The sequence below is a fragment of the Stegodyphus dumicola genome, chromosome 5 (genome assembly GCF_044657685.1).
Source record: "Stegodyphus dumicola isolate Sdum_Otavi_A_Nest chromosome 5, ASM4465768v1".
In the NCBI taxonomy this organism is placed as follows: Eukaryota; Metazoa; Arthropoda; class Arachnida; order Araneae; family Eresidae; genus Stegodyphus; species Stegodyphus dumicola.
This window is the reverse complement of record NC_140772.1, coordinates 142,570,280-142,589,259: the sequence shown is the minus strand read 5'-3', so window position 1 is coordinate 142,589,259 and position 18,980 is coordinate 142,570,280. Positions and strand designations below refer to the sequence as shown.

Here is an 18,980-nt window from a genome sequence, read left to right as displayed (position 1 = left end):
GATTTAATTAGCTTGGGAATGAGAAAGTACAGCCAGGTGGATATTTATAGTTATAATACCAATTTCAAATGAAAACTTCTTTGGAATTTTCTGATTTTAACTCTGATCAAAAATCATTATCTCCTTGAAATCGGTTTAATCTTTTAATAATGTCTGAAATTTGTTGCGTTATGGGAGAAATATTTACCTTTAATACAAAGATTAGGAAGTATTTTCAAGTGAAATTAAACTAGTTTAAAGAACTACTTTTTGAAGGTAAAAATATTAGAAAAAACAGAGCTCTTATGATTGAATATTGATAAAAATATTAGGTATAAGGTAAAAATATTAGAGAAAAGAGAGCTCTAATGATTGAATATCGATTTTATTTCAATCAATTGCAAAATTAGTTAAATATTGACAAATAAAAGAAATGTGAAGTATATTTTTTAATATCGACTTATTTTGCTGTTAGAGCTAAATACATAAATTATATTTTAATATTAACTTTCTAATCAGTATACTACAAAAGTACGTTAATGAATGGCATCAAAGAAGCCTTCATAATCAGTTATGCCTCATGCAGTGTTTTCACTACTTGCACTTTTATACTACGTATAGTTCGAATGTTTAAAGAATGTGAAACAAGTAAAAAATTTTTCTTTATTTTAAAAATGAGGTAAAATTAAACTTTAATCAGGCATTGGTTTTAGCACTGATTCTGTTTCAATAGTTGGTAAACTTGTTTCAGATTTAGATTAGATATAAGTCTTTTCAAGGCTTAATATCGAAAATTAACAGTGCTGAAATACTATAAGAAACTGCCAGTAATTCTAAAAATGAACATAGTAATAAATAAAAAATAAACAAAGAGCAATTTGAATTAAATTAAATGTTAAGAGGATAAAAATCATAATACATTAAAAGAATTTAATGATGAATAAGTAAATAATAAAATTAATTTATTTTAAAATTAAACAATGTAATGCAACTAATGGAAAGTGATTAAATCAATGCTAGTAAGATTCACGGTCTTGAGAATAAAATAAAATTAAGTATATGAATAGCATTATTTTAATTTATTAAAAAGCACGCGCATGTTTGGAAAATTATATGCTTAAACTAGTAAAAAATATACAGGAGAGAATTTATAAGATCATGAAATCTAGCCCTAAAAGTGTTAAAGTGTAATCGTTAATTAGATACTATTTAGCTTCTCATCAGCTACATTCTGGATCCTTAAGCTTTGACCCAAACGTTCCTCAAATTTAAATTAGGCAACAATTTTACAATTAAAAATTACCAGTTACAATCTTCCGAGATGAATATTCATTGCCGTCAATGAACAGTATGACAAGGTTTCTTCTCTGCCCACCAACGGCTGAGTGGTAAAGCAGCTGAACACTAGTAGTTCTGGCCTGGCTTCGATTTCAGGCGAACGGCCTGGCTGCATGGGCGCTTTCATGGTTTTTTCATGTATAACAAGTATATACGAGATCGTTTCCCTTAGAAAGTCCTCCCCGAAGGCATCCCTTCACTTAGGCAGATAGCCCTAGTGTGCTTTGCCATAACAATTAAGCCAAATAAAAACAACCTCTCATTGATTAACTAAAATCCTCTGTGCTTAAAATTAGTTCATCTCCTCGACTTACCAGATCAAAATCCCTTTGAAAGTTGAGAACTATACTCCCATTTGCTACTTTACGGGTGTGTTCTATATTTACGTTTTGGTTTTTGACAATGTAAACTGATCTGTAGAAAGTAAGGCATAAATTTAGTAGCTGGTTTCAATGCTATTCTTAAGTTTTTAAATAAATATTATGTGAATAGTAGAATTTACAGTTAATGTCGTGATTAAACTTACAACAAAAAATTTCAGAGCTAATCTCATCTAGAGCTGTAATTAGCAACTTTTAAAATTGCGATATTTCTAGAAAACTAAGAAGTACTATAAATAAAGTTGCTCACTTGGATGAGTGAAGTTCTCGAAACCTTTCAAGAAGCCAACAGTAGAAGTTGAATTTTGATACATATCTTAAAGTTCACATTCCTCTACTTCCTCTTTACTTTATTCTTCCTTTGCTACCAGCTGAAAACAAAAGTCAAAAGATATTTAGAGTCAGACAGGACTTAATTTCTAAGATTAGAAATGCCGGAGCCCTACGGAAGACCGTCAGAAAAGAGGAACAAGTGTAAATAAATAAATAAAATGACTATTAAACTCATTAATAATTTTAAAATTAAATAATTAATTACTATCAAATTAATTAATAGCTATTTAATTAATGTTTATAAATTGTTATTCTATCAATAATTATTATATAATTAATTAATTATAATTTTATTGATAATTATTAGATAATTAATTATTTATTGAAATAATTAAAGATTGAAGTAATTAAATATAAAATTAAATAAAATTTAAAGAGATGAATTGAAATTTAATAAGCGATTTTTAATATAATTTTATTGTTAAAATAAAATTTTCGAGATAAAATTTCTACTGAAATTGTTATTCAATTACATAGAAGTGCCGCAGCCTTCTTATTTAGGGCTCCGGTGGTCTCCGGCGCAATTTAAACACTGGAATCAGTTGTAGGTTTTGGTCACAAAAAAATCAACAACGTAAATCTTGACAGAAAGGAGTCAATACCAAGCCATTTTCTGATTCAGAGGCAATTTATAAAAAGTTATCTTGTCGTAACTGTAAATGCGTAAACAGCATATTAAGTAAAAAATGAAAAATGAAGATGCAAGGCCGAATTTTCATGCTTCAGATTTTGATTTACGTGGCACTGTACAAATATACATGTGCCAAATTTTCGGAAATGCTTTCTATTATGAATATCAAAAATTTAGTTATAAAGCATTATCAAGTAACTGCAAGTGAAAGAAAAATATTATAAGTTTGCTAAAGTGGCACACAAAAAGCTCAAGATTTTTTATTAACAGATCGCCGAAAATTTCTATTCAAACTGTTTGTTTTATTTTTAGTATATTCTAAAAGATGATCCCTCTAAGTCTTTTGATATTTTATTCATTAAATTGATCATAAAATAAATTGATGTCGAATGTTAAATTAACGCTCTTCTAAGCATGTATAATTTATCGTAACTCTTAATCTTTTGTTCTTCTTACACATTGGCATTAAGTATACGAAGAAAAATAATTCTGCAGCAAGGCAGCACCCATGAAAAGATTACACATAACTGGTACGGTGCATTTGTATTTAAAGAAATGTTATCAGCTTTTCGGAATTATATGAAAGTCCTCTTTCTCTCTGGAACTATGCGTAACCCCCTCTCTTTCGGAAACTATATGAAACTCTTTTCTTCTTCCATTCCGAGTGAATGCAATATACGTGAACGTAATGCGGGAAGGTTTATGAGAATTATTCTAGTCAGAATTGTGTATTACTCACTATGATATATTTTGTATGATTAAAATTGGAAAAGATTATCACTTTCTTTAAAAGCATTCTATTCATTCTTACACATATTTAGCTGTTTAGATAGTTCCGACATTCGCTGATATTTTGTGTTTTTCTCTCTTGCGTGGCGGTCACGGTTATAGAAACGGTCATGGGCGAGAGACACTAATGGGTGTCGAAGTCGGTTGCTTTACTTTGCTCGAGGAAATGTCTGACAGGGGAGATGACCTTTGTGTCGAAATCTTTCAGGCACAGGAAATTAAAAGAGATTAAGAAAGAAAATCGAAGTGAAAACAAAGGCAACTTGAGTTTAAGCGGTTATCGTCTAAATCCGCCTTATTTAGGTCTCCCCTTCTGCAATTTAGAGCTTCGCTGACTTTTCCTTTCTTTACTCCGACGATTTTTTTGGATATTATAGCTTAATTTGACTTTTAAGGAGATATTTATTTAGGTTGCAAGGACACAATTATCAGTCTTCAAGTATTGCGTACCAAATATTTGTATAATCTCATTTAAAACGTCTTTGACTATAAAAGCTGGAATTCGATAATTGCAAAATTTTGCAACTGAAAAACACAAAGGAGGTATTTATCGCAATTTCTTGCAGAACAGAGCAAATATTTCATCCCGTTCTTTTTGAAATATCACCAGGTTGTTTCTTTCTAATCGCGCAATTTATTTTTACGTTATAATTTTTCTTTTTAATATTCTAATATTTCCTTAGAGTCTCTTTTTACGGTACACAGTTTCTAAAGCAGGCAATTTTAGCTAATTATTAAAGTAGAATTATCGAAAGAATTTCTATCGATTTTGAATTAGAGAAAGTATGTTAACTGAAAGAATCTAGGTCTTTCTTAAACTGCCGAAACACTTATAGGTTATTACTAAGCAATCACTTTACACCCAACTTTATCCCACCGTTTTTGTACAAGAATTTAGTTTATCATGGATTAAGAAAAAAGTTCCATTTTTACTTCCTTGTACGAAGTAAAAAGGAAGTATTGTAATCGCGAAAAGTTTCAGGCAGCATATTTCAACGAAAATATCCATTTTGACCGCTATCGGTGATATCGAATCCAACCTGGTGATATCGAATGCAATTTAACGATGTTTTTGCGTGATATCTGTACGTAAGGACAGAACAAAACACTCTTTTCCTTCAAAAAAATTATAAAACTGCTTTAAAATGAATTCTGAAGAGAATTTTTCGTGGCGTCTGTACGAACGTATGTACGTACGTGCGTACGTACGTCTCTCGTATAACTCAAAAACGAGTAGCCTCAGAACGTTGAAATTTTGTATATAGGACTGCTATAACATGTAGATGTGCACCTCGTATTTTGGTTGCAATCGGCCGCACCAAACGTATATAAATATATTTATATATATATCCACTCTATTACCCGGCTCAGTGATCTCGGTTTCTTTACTCTTATATATTTGTAAATTGTACATTTTTTGCTTTAAAAATGATTGAATTATGTTGTTTTTATCTTCCGGTTAAGGATTTTATACCTTTAGTAAATCTGTGTGCAATATTTTTAGAATTATCAGCAATTTTAAAGTTGTTTAATTGCCGCTAAGCCTGTTTTTAATGGCGGCCATTGATGTTTACATTTGAAACAGGAGACTAGTGGATTTGTTGCCAATCTAGAGAAACTTAGCTTCGCAACAACAAAGATAACGCATTCATTTATTATTGCCAATTAAATCATGCTTAATTCTTTCTGGAATTCTTTCGAGGAAATAAGCGTTTGAGATTTACTTCGTAATTTTTAATATAGATATTTTGAGTTTTTATGTATTTTTACCTTCTCTCGAAGTGAGAACTGAATTAATTAAATGAGAAATACTCAATCGTCTGTGAAAAACTGTTTCTGTTTTGTTTTGTTTGCTTAATTTCTTTTATACATAGTTTCAGCTTTATTATAGTATTTGAATAGAACATGTGGCAATGATTAGACAATTCTTTAAATGATATACATTTTGTGCATTCTGAGTTATAATCTGAATGAAATACACTGTTAAGTAAACCTAAAGCCAGAGTGTCGCTATGTCGCTATAGTAAACAAAGTGAATTTTAAAGAATGCATTTATTCTATATTGGTTTATGCGCTGTCGGCGAAGTAGGTTTAATTCAATCTAATAAGTTTAAATAAAATGCAAGAAAAAATGCGTATAATTTAATATTCCGTACAAGGAAGTAATGGATAAGGAAGTCATGTCACACATCAGATTTTTTCTTTTTACGTAATCAATTAAATGGACGTTTTTTTAAAATTTCATTTGACTTTAATTTGAGAAGATATTTTTATTAATTCAAATATTTCTAGACTTCATACTTGTAATGAGGATACTGTTTTATGTTAATAATTTTTGAAATAGCTTTTGCTATGAAAATGTACTGAAGCTATATTTTTTACCCATGTTTTGTAAAAACTACATTAAACATTATCCATGCCAAAAAAAAAATGCCATTGGAACAAAGATGTCTCAAGTATTTTAAGCGATAAAAGTGATGTAATCTTGTCATTATGAGACACTTTGGCTGCTAAATTACGTTTGCGTTTTCGTAAACGAATCGCTGTCAAAGCGATAAAATTCTATTGAAAAATCTATAGTGTACTTTTCGCTGTTAAGTTTTAAATTTACGGACAATATGTCATTTATGCAAAATTTATATTATATTCATTAATAAACTCAAATTAAGTAGTCATTCCGTCGAGACTAAAACAACTGAACAAATTTCATCTGAATTGGCCAAAAATGAAAAAAAAAAAAAAAAAAAAAAGAGAAATACCCTAAAAACCGCTGTGTTTTGCTTCAAATTTATTTTTAACTCTGCATATTTTGTACCTTTAATACTGGCATGCTCTGCACAAACAAGGAAAATGTTAAAAATTGTTTTTCGAACAAAAATTTATTAATAATATATTACTATGAATAAGTTTATAATAATATATTATAAATAAGATAAATAAGATATATTATAAATAAGAGAGAATATACAGGGTGTTTAAGTACGGCGTTAGAAAACTTTCAGCAGAGATAGAGTACACCTAGGCAATGGGAAATCACATGGGAATGCATGGTCGGAAACGCTTTCCTGGGGCGGTAGTTACGACACAAAAGTCAAGAAAGAAAGGACACAGACAAGTGAGACATAATATTTTATTATGTGTAGTGCAGCAGAAACCTACAAATAAGAACAAAAACGAACAACGATCGTCATTAAAGAAGGTGTTCGAAATTAAGACCCCGGACTGGCAGGCCTCACTTCTCTGGCCCATGGAAGATCCGCATCACGAATGAAAGATCGCATGGAAAATGGTTCCTGCATCACGGTCCGGGTCACAATTTCGAACACCTTCTTTGATGATGATCTTTGTCTCTTTATGTTGTTTTTTTTTTCTTTGTTTTTGTTGTACTTTAAATAATAAACATGTTTTCTCACTCCATTCGTGTCCTTTTTTTTCTTGACATTTGTGTCGTCATTACCTCCCGAGGAAAGCGTTTCCGACCATGCATTGCTGTGTGATTTTCCATCGTCTAGGTGTATTCTATCTCTCCTGAGAATTTGTCAACGCTGTATTGACACACCCTGTATATAAGCACGTTTTATCACATTTTTCATTTGCCTTAATAATATGAAAGCTGGCTCATTTATTTCCTGCTATGAATATAAGTATACAGTTGAACATTATCAGCCGCAAATAAATAAATAATACAGTTTTAAAATATTTTTAACCTGTTCGTAAAAAATACAGAGAGGTTAATATTCGTATCACCAGTCTCGAATATGTTGATGAAGCAAAGAAGCTTGAATTTGTTAATAAAGTGGGAAACTTTTCCACTGATTTCTACTAATTTTTAGTGGAATTTAATGGAAGTTTTTCTATTAATTTTTAGAGCTTTGGCAAGCAGGGCTTGATTAATGCACAGGCCTACAAGGCTAGAATTTTTATGGGTTAGGCAAAGGAATTATTCTTGGCGCACGTTTTTCAAATTCCGCCAAGATAAATCTTTAAATTTCTCGATAAGTCTTCCCCAAATTTATAAAATTTAATATTTAGGCATAATTTGAGCCGTAGAATCGAAATATGGCAGAAAACTGTTATGCCATTTCTGAAATCGGCCCAGTAGAACGGAAGATACAGAACTGTCCCATTTTTTTCTTGTGCATTGTGTATATGATGATAAAAAATAGAAATTTGCACCTCGCAGAGTTATTCTGTATAAAACGAAAGCAATTATGTGTACGACAAAGAAGAGATGAATAGTACATCCTCATCTGTTAAAAAGAGAACGATATTACATTAGGAGGTGTATGCAAGTACTATTTCCTTTTACTTGTTGCAAGAAGAAGTTGCAGCTTGCTGCTCGCTTCAACAACTATAGTTGAAGACATCTAGAGACTACAATGATGCCATGAATTATCATGCTAAAGCACTGAATGCGACTAAAGTTTTCTTTCTTTCCTTTTTACTTCCTTGTACGAAGTAAAAAGGAAGTATTGTAATCGCGAAAAGGTTCAGGCAGCATATTTCAACGAAAATATCCATTTTGACCGCTATCGAATGCAATTTAACGATGTTTTTGCGTGATATCTGTACGTAAGGACAAAATAAAAGACTCGTTTCCTCCAAAAAAAATTATAAAACTGCTTTAAAATTGATTCTGAAGAGAATTTTTCTTGGCGTCTGTACGGACGTATGTACGTACGTGCGTGCGTATGTACGTATCTCGCATAACTCAAAAACGAGTAGCCTCAGGACGTTGAAATTTTGTATATAGGACTGCTATAACATGTAGATGTGCACCTCGTATGTTGGTTGCAATCGGCCGCACCGAACGTATATAAATACTATATTTATATATATATATATCCACTTTGTTACTCGGCACAGTGATCTCAGTTTCTTTATTCTTATATGTTTGTAAATTGTACATTTTTTGCTTTAAAAATGATTGAATTATGTTGTTCTTATCTTCCGGTTAAGGTTTTTATGCCTTTCGTAATTCTGGAAGCAATATTTGTACAATTATCAACAATTTAAAAGCTGTTTAAGTGCGGTTAAGTTTTAAATAACATGGCTGACATATTTGCTTACATTTGGAACAGCAGAATTGTAGATTTGTTGCCAACCTAGAGAGACTAAGCTTCGCAACAACAAAAATAACGCCTTCATTTATTATTGCGAATTAAATCATGCTTAATCCTTTCTGGAATTTTTTCGAGGAATTAAGTGTTTAAGATTTACTTAATTTTTAATAATTAGTAATTTAATTTTTAATAATTAGTAATTTAATTTTTAATAATTAGTAATTTTTAATACAGATATTTTGAGCTTTTATGTATTTTTGTCTTGTAGCGAAGTGAAAACTGAATTAATTGAATGAGAAATACTCAATCGTCTGTGAAAAACTATTTCTTTTTTATTTTGTTTGCTTAATTTCTTTTTTACATCGTTCTAGCTTTATTATAGTATTTAAAAAGAACATGTGGCAACGATTAGATAATTCTTTAAATGATATACATTTTGTGCATTCTGAGTTATAATATGAATGAAATATAATACTGTTAAGTGAACCTAGTGCCAGAGCGTCGCTATGTTATACAAATAGAGTGAATTTTAAAGAATGCCTTTATTCTATTGTGGTTTATGCGCTGTCGGCGAAGTAGATTTAATTAAATCCAATAAGTTTAAAAGAAATGCAAGAAACAAATGCGTATAATTTAATATTCCGTACAAGGAAGTCATGTGGTGTACACATCAGATTTTTTTTAAAAACAAAGCCCAAAGGAACGTTGGACCAAAGGGGCTATTAGTCTCGAAACGGCATTTTGGGTTGAATTACTAAAAGCTTTGAATCACTTTTCAAATTGTTGCTACCAAATATTATCGCTCTTCATTATATTTAAATAAATTAAACGATGAAGAATCTACATGAACGTAATCATGTTTCTCGCACTGAGAAAAAACAACGGTATCTAGAGCCATCAAACTTTGAATAACGTAAATCTCCACTTGAATGGGGACAACTGGACGCCAGAATTTTGAATTTCGAATTTGCTTTAATATCTATTTATATTTTGTAAAACTTTTAATTTTATTTTTGATTAACAACGACTTCAAACAGCACTGTATGGAAAAATATTTTTATCTCCAGCGTACGAGACTGTCGGAAATTCTAAAGATATGCTGTTTTTAAATATTTTGTGATTTTGCTGTTGAATCGAACTGATGTGATAAACAGAAAAGATTGAAAAGAAAAAAAAATGTACGCCAACGCTGCATCGGGAATTCTAAACGTGTACTGCTATGGAGCTTTTAAAAGTTTTGTTATTTTGCTCTTGAATTGTGTATGGTATAAGTGCGAAGACAATTATGCTTAGTAATAAAGTTAAAAAGATTAAAAAAAGGCTTAGTGGGAGTGAGTGTTACAGCAAATTGTCATACTGGAGGCTCATCGAGAGAATAAAAAACCTTAACATGCCCTTTTGGACGACCTTTAAAATCTGAAACCTCTCAGATTTTTTTTAAGCTTTCGGATATTGCGACTGCATAGAATATTTACAATTTGCTACTTTAAAATTATTATTGAAGAACCTTTAACGTAGTCCTCTTTATCTGTTTCTAAGCATTATTTCTTTAACTTATTTCATTATATTCCCATTTCAATCAAGGAGTTAGTAAGTGTTGTGTGTGTGTGTTTCTGCTTGTAAGTTGTTACCAACGTCTCAATTTTTTATGCAAAATTAACAATGCTACAATGAGTTTACATTATCTTTTACCTGAAATTTATCATGCATAGCAAAATGCCCAGCATTGTGCGACTGTTTAACAACTATATTCTTTGTTAAAAAACTGAGAGAAAGAATTTTAAAAAAATATTTTCAATTATGCTAGTTCCTCGTGTAAAACACTACGTACACTTCATTGAAGGAAGATGCAGCAATAGGTCATTTAACCTTGAATATAGTCAACTGGCACTACTGTATTTATAAAATAACTTTTTTAGGATTATTTTCTTTATGTTGCCCTAAAAAGAAAGACGACTTGAAAAGTTAGTAGCACCGTAATAGGATTAATTATAGGGAATTCTAGTGTTTTTTAGACATCTTTAAGGAAATGTAGTAGAGTACAAATAGGGAGTTTTAGGAATTTAAGGAGTCTTACAATTACTACCTCATTGATAACTGAGCCTTATAAATGTCGTTTGCGAATAAACAATATTATTTGTTTATATTATCTTTGAATTTTTAAGATGTATTCATATTTAAGCTTGGTTATTCCTTTACGTGTCTACAAAATGATTGACAAGTCTTCTGATTTTGATTTGAAAATTTTATTTCATGCAAATAAGATCATATATTTTAAATGCCGTTATAATGAAGCTCATTGTATATGAAAACAAAAAACCTTTACCGAAGCTATTGAAATCTTCTATGTTTGTTTTTGTTAGCAAATTTATAAGATGAAATATGTGAATGACTCTTCTTTTTTTGCATGGTACTTGAGATATCATTCGCACTTCTGATAGTGTTACTCTTTAGTTGTAACAGTAAATTGTCATAAATTCGTAATTTTATACACTCTTCTTTCGCTTGCAGTGATGTGTTTTTGTAGCGGTTTTTTTAAGTTTCTAACAGTTATTTTAATTTTTAAACATGCTTTTCTCTCTATTCATGTTTCCCACCTACTATTTTTTGCGAGAATAAGTTTTTAGTATCGCGTTACATGTCAATGGGGTAGAAAGAGTATTTAAAGGAAGGTTTCGCTTACTTTAAGAAAAGAGCTTAGGGGTCCTTAGTGGTGTGTGTTTGCTGTCAGGCTACTTCGTTGCTTAAAGCTAACTACGCTCGACCGTATTTTACATGCCTGCTGATATTCGCCGGTTAATTTAATAAAGGTTAACGTTAAATAATTTTGCACAGCTTCGGGTAAGTTCAGTTCAGTACATTTTATCATTAGATTAGTTTCTTATTTTCTTATCTTGATTTAAAGCCCAAATGGAGTTTTTTCTGTAAGCCTGAGAAAGGGGCCATATGTATTCTCAGTCTGAGATAATGAAATGTGAGTTTAACCCTTCTCTGGACTTTGTCATTTACACATTTGGACTCAGCGATAAGTCGCTACATAATTCAACAAAGTTAAGCATAGATAAAGTAGTCAGAAGCATTACAGTTTCTTGAATATTGTTAAAGACACACTGGAAAGATTACTGGAAAGTTCTAATATTTTTCAAATGATTGAATTTGGCAGAAATGAAAGTTTGTCAATGCCAAACAATTTACAATGCAGATAATTAACGATCGTTTTGGTCCAAATGTAACATGGTCTTACATATTAAGACGACATTGCAAATCGACATCTTTAAGATGTATTAGAGAAACGTATTTAAAGAGAAACGTATTTAAACTTGTATATAAAACGCCGTAGGCTGCACCCTGAGCTTAGTATTCTTCGCAAGGAAGGTACTTAATGATTCTGCGCAAGGAAGGTACTTAATGATAATTTCGTGACACGGTATTTAAATCCTGAAGAGTGTTTAAATACCGTGCCACGAAACAAAACTAAATAAATATGTTTTCTATTGCCATAAAATTTAAAGAAACTATCTTAAGATATTTGATTTTAACTTGTGAGTCAAAATGTGAAAAAATGTTCGTTTTCAAAATGTTGTAAAATATGAGTCAAAATGTGCATTTGATGAAATAGGAAAAAAAAAGCTTCTGGATGGAAATGAAATTCAAAGTCATAATTTTATTTTCGCTTTTTTATTTCCTAGGTGTGGCTATGGCTGCCATATTCCATCGCAAAGACTACCGCAGAGACCAACACAACTAAAACACCTACTCTAGATCAAGGGACTGTTCAAATGCTGAGCAATATTTTAGAATCTCTAGATGCTTTCCGTAATGACCGTTTGAAGGATCTGGAAAAAATTCGGCTAGCAGCTCCTCCAACTAATGGCTCTACTGTATCTCGTTCGGATACCGATGTTTATAAAACCCCTCAAAATAACTCCATATCTGAGCATATTAAGGCCTTAAAAGAAGGCATTATGGGTCATAATCCAGTGAAAAAGACTTTTGGATACAAGGTCACCGTGTACACTTCTCCTATCGGAGAGGATGGTAAAGGTAAGACAACTTTTTTTAAACATTTAATAAAATATTATTCATGCATTGCTTTGATGAAGCTTTTACTGAACTTTATAGGCAACCTAAACGTGCAATACTTGGATATAATAAATTCAAAAAGGATATTTGGAAACAACAGTTTTTAAATTTTTTTTTATTATATGCACCTTAATAAGTTAAATTAGCGCGCCCTTTAAATCAAGAATTCTCAATTAAGGAAATTTAGCACTTTCAAAAGAGATTTGTTATCTCTAAAAGGCAGAAACAACTAGCTGCAGTGAGGTTTTAATCTGGTTGCCTAAGAAGATTGGGAGGGGGGAAAAAACGCAGGCCTTATGTAATTGCAATCAAACTATTAGCGATGTTTATTTACATATATTTATTAAACGTAACACATTAATAAACGCATTAAGAATATGTACTTTTTAACCATACGAAATTTTATATAACATGATGAAATAAAATAGTTCTATATTTACATACTTTTTTTTAATGCATTGCTCTTATAAAAATCATATTTTAATCTATGAAAAAAGACTGAAAGACTGGGGAAAAAGTGTTTAGAGCCAAAATCCTGAAGAGTGTTTATTTATTCATTTGAAATCTTTTACTGGTGCTTATAAACAAATCTCACGAAAATATTTGGATATACGAGTATATACAATATCACAAATTTTTATATAAAACCAAAATTATTCCAAGTTATTCCCGGGCAATATGTTGCTGAAAATTAATCACTATAGACAACAAGTGAAAAATTTAGAACCAATTTCACAAAGACGCAAAAGAAGTGAAATTCAATTCCATTAAGTTTCCAAATTCCCTAGAAATGAAATTCAATACCATCAAATTTCCAAATTACCTAGAAGTGAAATTCAATACCATTAAATTTCCAGATTCCCTATAAATACATAAAATACACCAAAAGTCAGAAGAATTAAAGAAATGTAGAATACTAAAACCCCAAAAATGCCCAAACCACCAAAAATAAATATATAAGAAGAGGGACGCGGTCAAATCTGATATAAAGTTATCAAGAGGAAGTACACTGCGGAAAAAGAAGGGATAGTTCTATATCGTTCTAGTGGTCCGATTGGCGAAATTCAACTTGTGTTTTTCATGTCTCGAAAGCACGACTTGGGATGCGTATTAGATTTATATATAGCATTGTTCTAATATAGGTATTTTGACACAAAAGCGGACTTTTTCTGCAATGGCATGCCAATTTTTTTTTTCATATTTTGATTCTACGATTCAAATTTTGCCAAACTGCCGAATTTTGTAAAAATCGCGAGAGTACTTTTTAAAAAATTAGATCTCAAAATTTTATCTCTTCAATGTTAATTGAATTTGGTATATATTTGTTAATATATCTTTTTTTATTAAACTTATTTTATTCTTTCTTTCACATTTCGAAATTTAGGTTCATTCGAAATAAAATTCACCCGTTTTTTATGATTTATTTTTAAAATTTGTATTTTTAAATTATTTTTATAAATTTTGAATTGTAACCTGTAAAAATTTTTAAACCATTATCTAAAGTAGATGTATATCTTGGCTCATCTGCAAAAAATTAGAGTTTCTTATTCAAAATTTACTAAGATATACGTGAATTTATATATCGGCGCGTTTTGAAATATGTGATATTTGTTATAAGCGACAATAACGCCAAATGTGGTTTACGCACCATATTAAAATTATTTGAAAGTACGAAGGATAACTTTTTTTTCCGCTCGTCTGCAATGAAAAAAAGAAAAGGAAAATAGGATACTGTAAATTAAAGTCTGCCGAGTGAATTATTCTTGGCGCAAACTGAAAAATTGCGCCAAGTTAAATTTTTGAACTTCTTCGTAAATTTCACAGCAAATTTTACAAAATTTAGTATTTAGGAATAAGTTGAGTCGTAGAATCAAAATATGGGAAATATTTGGCATGCCATTTCAGAAAAAGCTCGATGTTGTGTCAAAATACCTAAATTAAAATAATGCTTTATATAAATCTAACATACATCCTAAGTCACGCTTTCGAGACATGAAAAACGCAATATGAATTTCGTCAAGAGGCCCAGTAGAACAGGAGATGTAGAAATAACACCTTTTTCTATTCCAAAGGGGCTTTGTTCATCAAGGACTATTGTTTTCGTTTTGCGATTTTGCGTTGAATCGCTATAAATGTCCGTTTCACTTTTCAAACTGTTGCCACCAAATGTTAGAGTCCTTTTGTTTTTGTTTTGCGATTTTGCGTTGAATCACTATAAATGTCCGTTTCACTTTTCAAACTGCTGCCACCAAATGTTGGAGTCCTGCATTATATTTGAAGAAATTAAATAACGAAAAATCTGCATAAACGTATGTATATTTCTCGCGTTGTGATAAAAAACAACGGTACATAGAGCCATCGAATTTTGAATGACGTAATCCTCCTACGAATATGGGCATGTAGAAGACCAAATTTGAAATTTGAAATTTGTTTTATTATCGATTTCATATTTTGTAAAACTTTAACGAATTTTTGATTAGCAAACTCAAGGATTTCAAAGCGAGCAATGGCAACGCTCTACAGGAAAAAAACCTTTTTATCTTCAGGCAGCGGAAATGTGTATCGGAAATTTTAAAGATACGTTCATTTTAAATTATTTTGCGACATTGCTACTGAACTGAATTTTGTGGTTTAACTGCAATGAACATGATATCTAATAAAGAAAGGTTACACACAAGACGTTAACAAACGCCCCTTTGGATGTAATTTAAAACCTGAAACCTTTCAGATTTTTTTTTTATTTTTATTTATTTATTTGTTTATTGCGCAGTGTACATAAGGCTCAATTGAACCTCCTTCCCCTTTAAAAAATCACTGTGTTTCAATTATCCAAAATTAGCTGATGAACCATTCTAAATTATTTAATTATAACAGATCACCCGAAAATTTTGAATTGCTCCTCTATGAAGTGTAATTTCTTTAAAAAAAATACAAAGACCCACCCACAAATAAAAATTCTAATGCCAAAAAAAAAAAGCAAACTAGTAATTATAGTGCAGAAAACTTTTCTCCCTCCTCCCGCACTTTTTTTTTTTTTTTTTTTTTTTTTTTTTTTGTGTGTGTGTGTGAGAGAGAGTGTGTGTGTTGGAGGCACCTATGTACTGAAGTACTGACTTCTTCATTATAGAAGATCTCTTTGTAACATCGCTTGGTGATTATAGGTGTAATGCTGTAATTAGTAATTAATTTAATTTAAAATTCTGCTTAATTGACTATTATTAATTTTATCTCATTTCACAAAATATTTATAACTTGTTACTGTAAGTTTAACTGTTATTGTAATGGGCGCTCCAATGTGCTTACTTAAGGGAAAACTAAATAATATTATTAAGATTTCCTTGTTAGTACTGCGACCCCGGACTACCTAGCTCAGAGAGTCTACCTCCATCGAAAAGCGGAAGCTTTTGAACTTGATCCAAAAGTAGCACTGTAGATGCTAAAATAATCCAAATTAATTAGTAATAGCACAAAGTCCTAAACAGGTGATAAAGAAAAAATATAAAATTTCCAGATAGAAGAAACTGCGGCGCTGTTAATCTGGTTAATAGATAACGTACAATCAAAGTATCACAATTAAAGGCAAGTATGATTCAGGGAAACATAACGAATTATAAAAGAAGTATTCTACTTAAAAAAATACTAATATGCAGATAAATACGAAGCAAGGAACAGTTGCCAACCAATATCATTACAAAGTAAAATACATCAGATATACATCACAAAGGTGTTTAAACTACTAGTGTTCCCTTCACTGAATATTTCTTCAAAAATACTTGTCATCACGAAGATTTTGTCTACTGAGTTGTGTCAGCTTTGTTTTTCCCAAGCTTTCCCGAAATGAATTTAATAATGTCCGTGATGAAATATTGTTTAAATAATGTCTTAATTTCGGAAAACACCTTAAATATGTCATGACATATTGTTGCAGCAGTGGTAGCAGTAATGCTTTCCGAGCTGTTTACATTTTCTTCGTCGAGGTAGCTTCCTTCTTTAGATGTACAAACTTTAGGGTGTGTTTGCCGGAGCCTCTTTTCCAACATTCTCCGCATTTTTTTAAAATATATTGTCTACACCGTTAATAACAACCTGCTGAGAACTAGAGCTGAAGTATTTGTACTGAGACCTTTCAGGCGGTCGTAAATTTTTAGAATTAAAATACAATCGTTGGAAAAGAAAATGCAACTTGAGATGGGAATGGAATCGTAGGAGCGCGAAAATGCAACTTGATAGACTGGGCTTTCTTCCAATCAGTGCTGATATTTTCCACTATAAGATCTTCTGAAGTTAAGATATAAGAAGGTTTTTTAAATTACAGTTATGCCAAGATGAACGTCGATATGTTTCGGATTATAACTTCTGATTTCACTTTATGAATAAGTAAATCTCTGACAAGGAAAGTTGAACATAGTCGAATAATAGCTCTCAAGATTGCAAAGTAAGCTTCCGTCACAAATGGAAAAAAATATATGTACAGATTAAAAATAATGCAAAACATAATACACATAAATTTCCAGTGGTCTAAGGCAGTGGTGCCCAACCTTTGGCCTATCGCGAGCACATTTCCAAAACATCAACATTTTTGTTAAACATATTTCTAATCTTATGTGATACAGCGGAAATATTAATTTCAGCAAATGGGTTTGAGATGAATAATAATATTGGTTGAATAATATGGAAATCAGAAAAGCGGAGTTCAAAATTATTTTTCAGTGCATTTAGGTTTTCCGAGTATTTCTCTGTTTCAATTCCCTTGTGGTTATTAATATGGTTTGATAAATTCTGAAAATGGGTGAAATTTTTTCTTTCATCTGATTTATCCACAAATTTAACTTTCTCTGAAAAGCAGTTACAGTCACAGTCAATTGAAAAAGGGTCTTTTCTTCCCCTGGAGATCTTCGTTGAGTTTGTTCAGTTTAGCTGTTATATCCGTGAGAAAATACAGATCGGATATTATTATCGTCCAATTTTTTATAACTTTCGTTTCCGGGTTCCAAAAACTGCTTTATTGGCGAAAGAAGTTTTACAAATCGTTGAAGTACTTTTCCCTTGCTGAGCCATCTAGCATCGGAATGAAGCAATAAGATTCCATGTTCGCTATCAAGTTCATCAGTCAGCAATCAGTCATTTTATAAGGTCTTGCAAGGTATCTCTTATGACTATAAATGTTTATCATATTTGAACAATTAAGAAATATAAATGAATGGTTATTTTTAAAATATTCTTTTTTCATAGTATCTAATCGGGCTGGCGAGCATATACAAAACGATTGGCGAGCACAAGGTTGGGCACCGCTGGTCTAAGGCATAAACGAAACATATATCATTTCACAGTAATTAAAGAAAAATTTGCATAAAATACGTAATATTTCAGCTAATTCACAATATAACGTATGAATTATTATTATCGTTAAATGGTCTTTGCGCAATAAAGTGGGGAGCTTTTCTCGGGACACTTGGAAGAACATACACTTCTCTAATTAGACCAATCATAGAGTAGGCTTCTTGCATTTGGTCTCATGCTTTTAGAACTGCCTCGGAAAAATTAGGAAGTGTCCAGGCAAAGACCGCAAAAATCATTACTGGTTCAGTGTCTTCCACCAATAATGTAACAGTTATTCAAGAATGTGACCTCGAAAGCCTCGGAAAAAGAAGATAGTATATTGTAATAAAATTTATAAGCAAGGCAAGAAGCCATGTAGCAGAATATATCGCTAAGAAAACATTTGAAAACTATAATGGGTCCCTAAAAAGTTTTCTGAAAATCGTCAATGTATCGGAAATAGAAGACCTTTCGATGTTTTTATATAGCTGTTTCTCTCTTAAATTTAAAAACTTCTATCTTTAGTGATTGAACTAATAATTTACAACATTTTGTTTATTCGTTTCAATTAATCAGTCTTTTTTAATTTTATTTTTAAATGTGTCAGTGACATCTTTCCTTTGGATTGCATGTTTAAAATTAATTTACGATAAAATGGATGTAACATTTTACAATGTTATAAAATTAAAAAAATAATAACATTGAAAGAAAAACAATATGAAAAATATTTATTTAATTTGTACATCATTTTTTAAATTTATACATGTTCATTACTGCATTAGAATTTGTTTATTAACAATAGTTGCCCTATTTAATAATATGGGTCATTCGATACATTTTATTATTTCATGGCGCTGTTGAAGGAAATGAAATCGAAAGTTAATAGGATGGATAAAAACTTCCTTTTTCTTAATTACAGCCTAAAATACTCTTTTTTTCTAGCGCATTCATTTGCTAATTTTTTACACATCACATAAAGAAATTATGAAGCCAAAAATGACTATGAAAAGACTGAGGTTTCCAATTGAGACTATAAGTGGGTACATGCTCAAAGGACCTTCATTG

General features: G+C 31.0%; 1 protein-coding gene across 1 annotated transcript in view; it reads left to right on the top strand.

Annotated features, from left to right (window-relative positions):
- Nucleotides 1-18,980, top strand: part of LOC118199309 (uncharacterized) — a 116,929-nt gene that overhangs the window by 40,877 nt on the left and 57,072 nt on the right. The window contains exon 2 of the mRNA XM_085817139.1: nt 12,203-12,557. Within this exon, the coding sequence (XP_085673265.1) occupies nt 12,203-12,557 (355 nt within the window). The remainder of the gene's footprint in view (nt 1-12,202; nt 12,558-18,980) is intronic.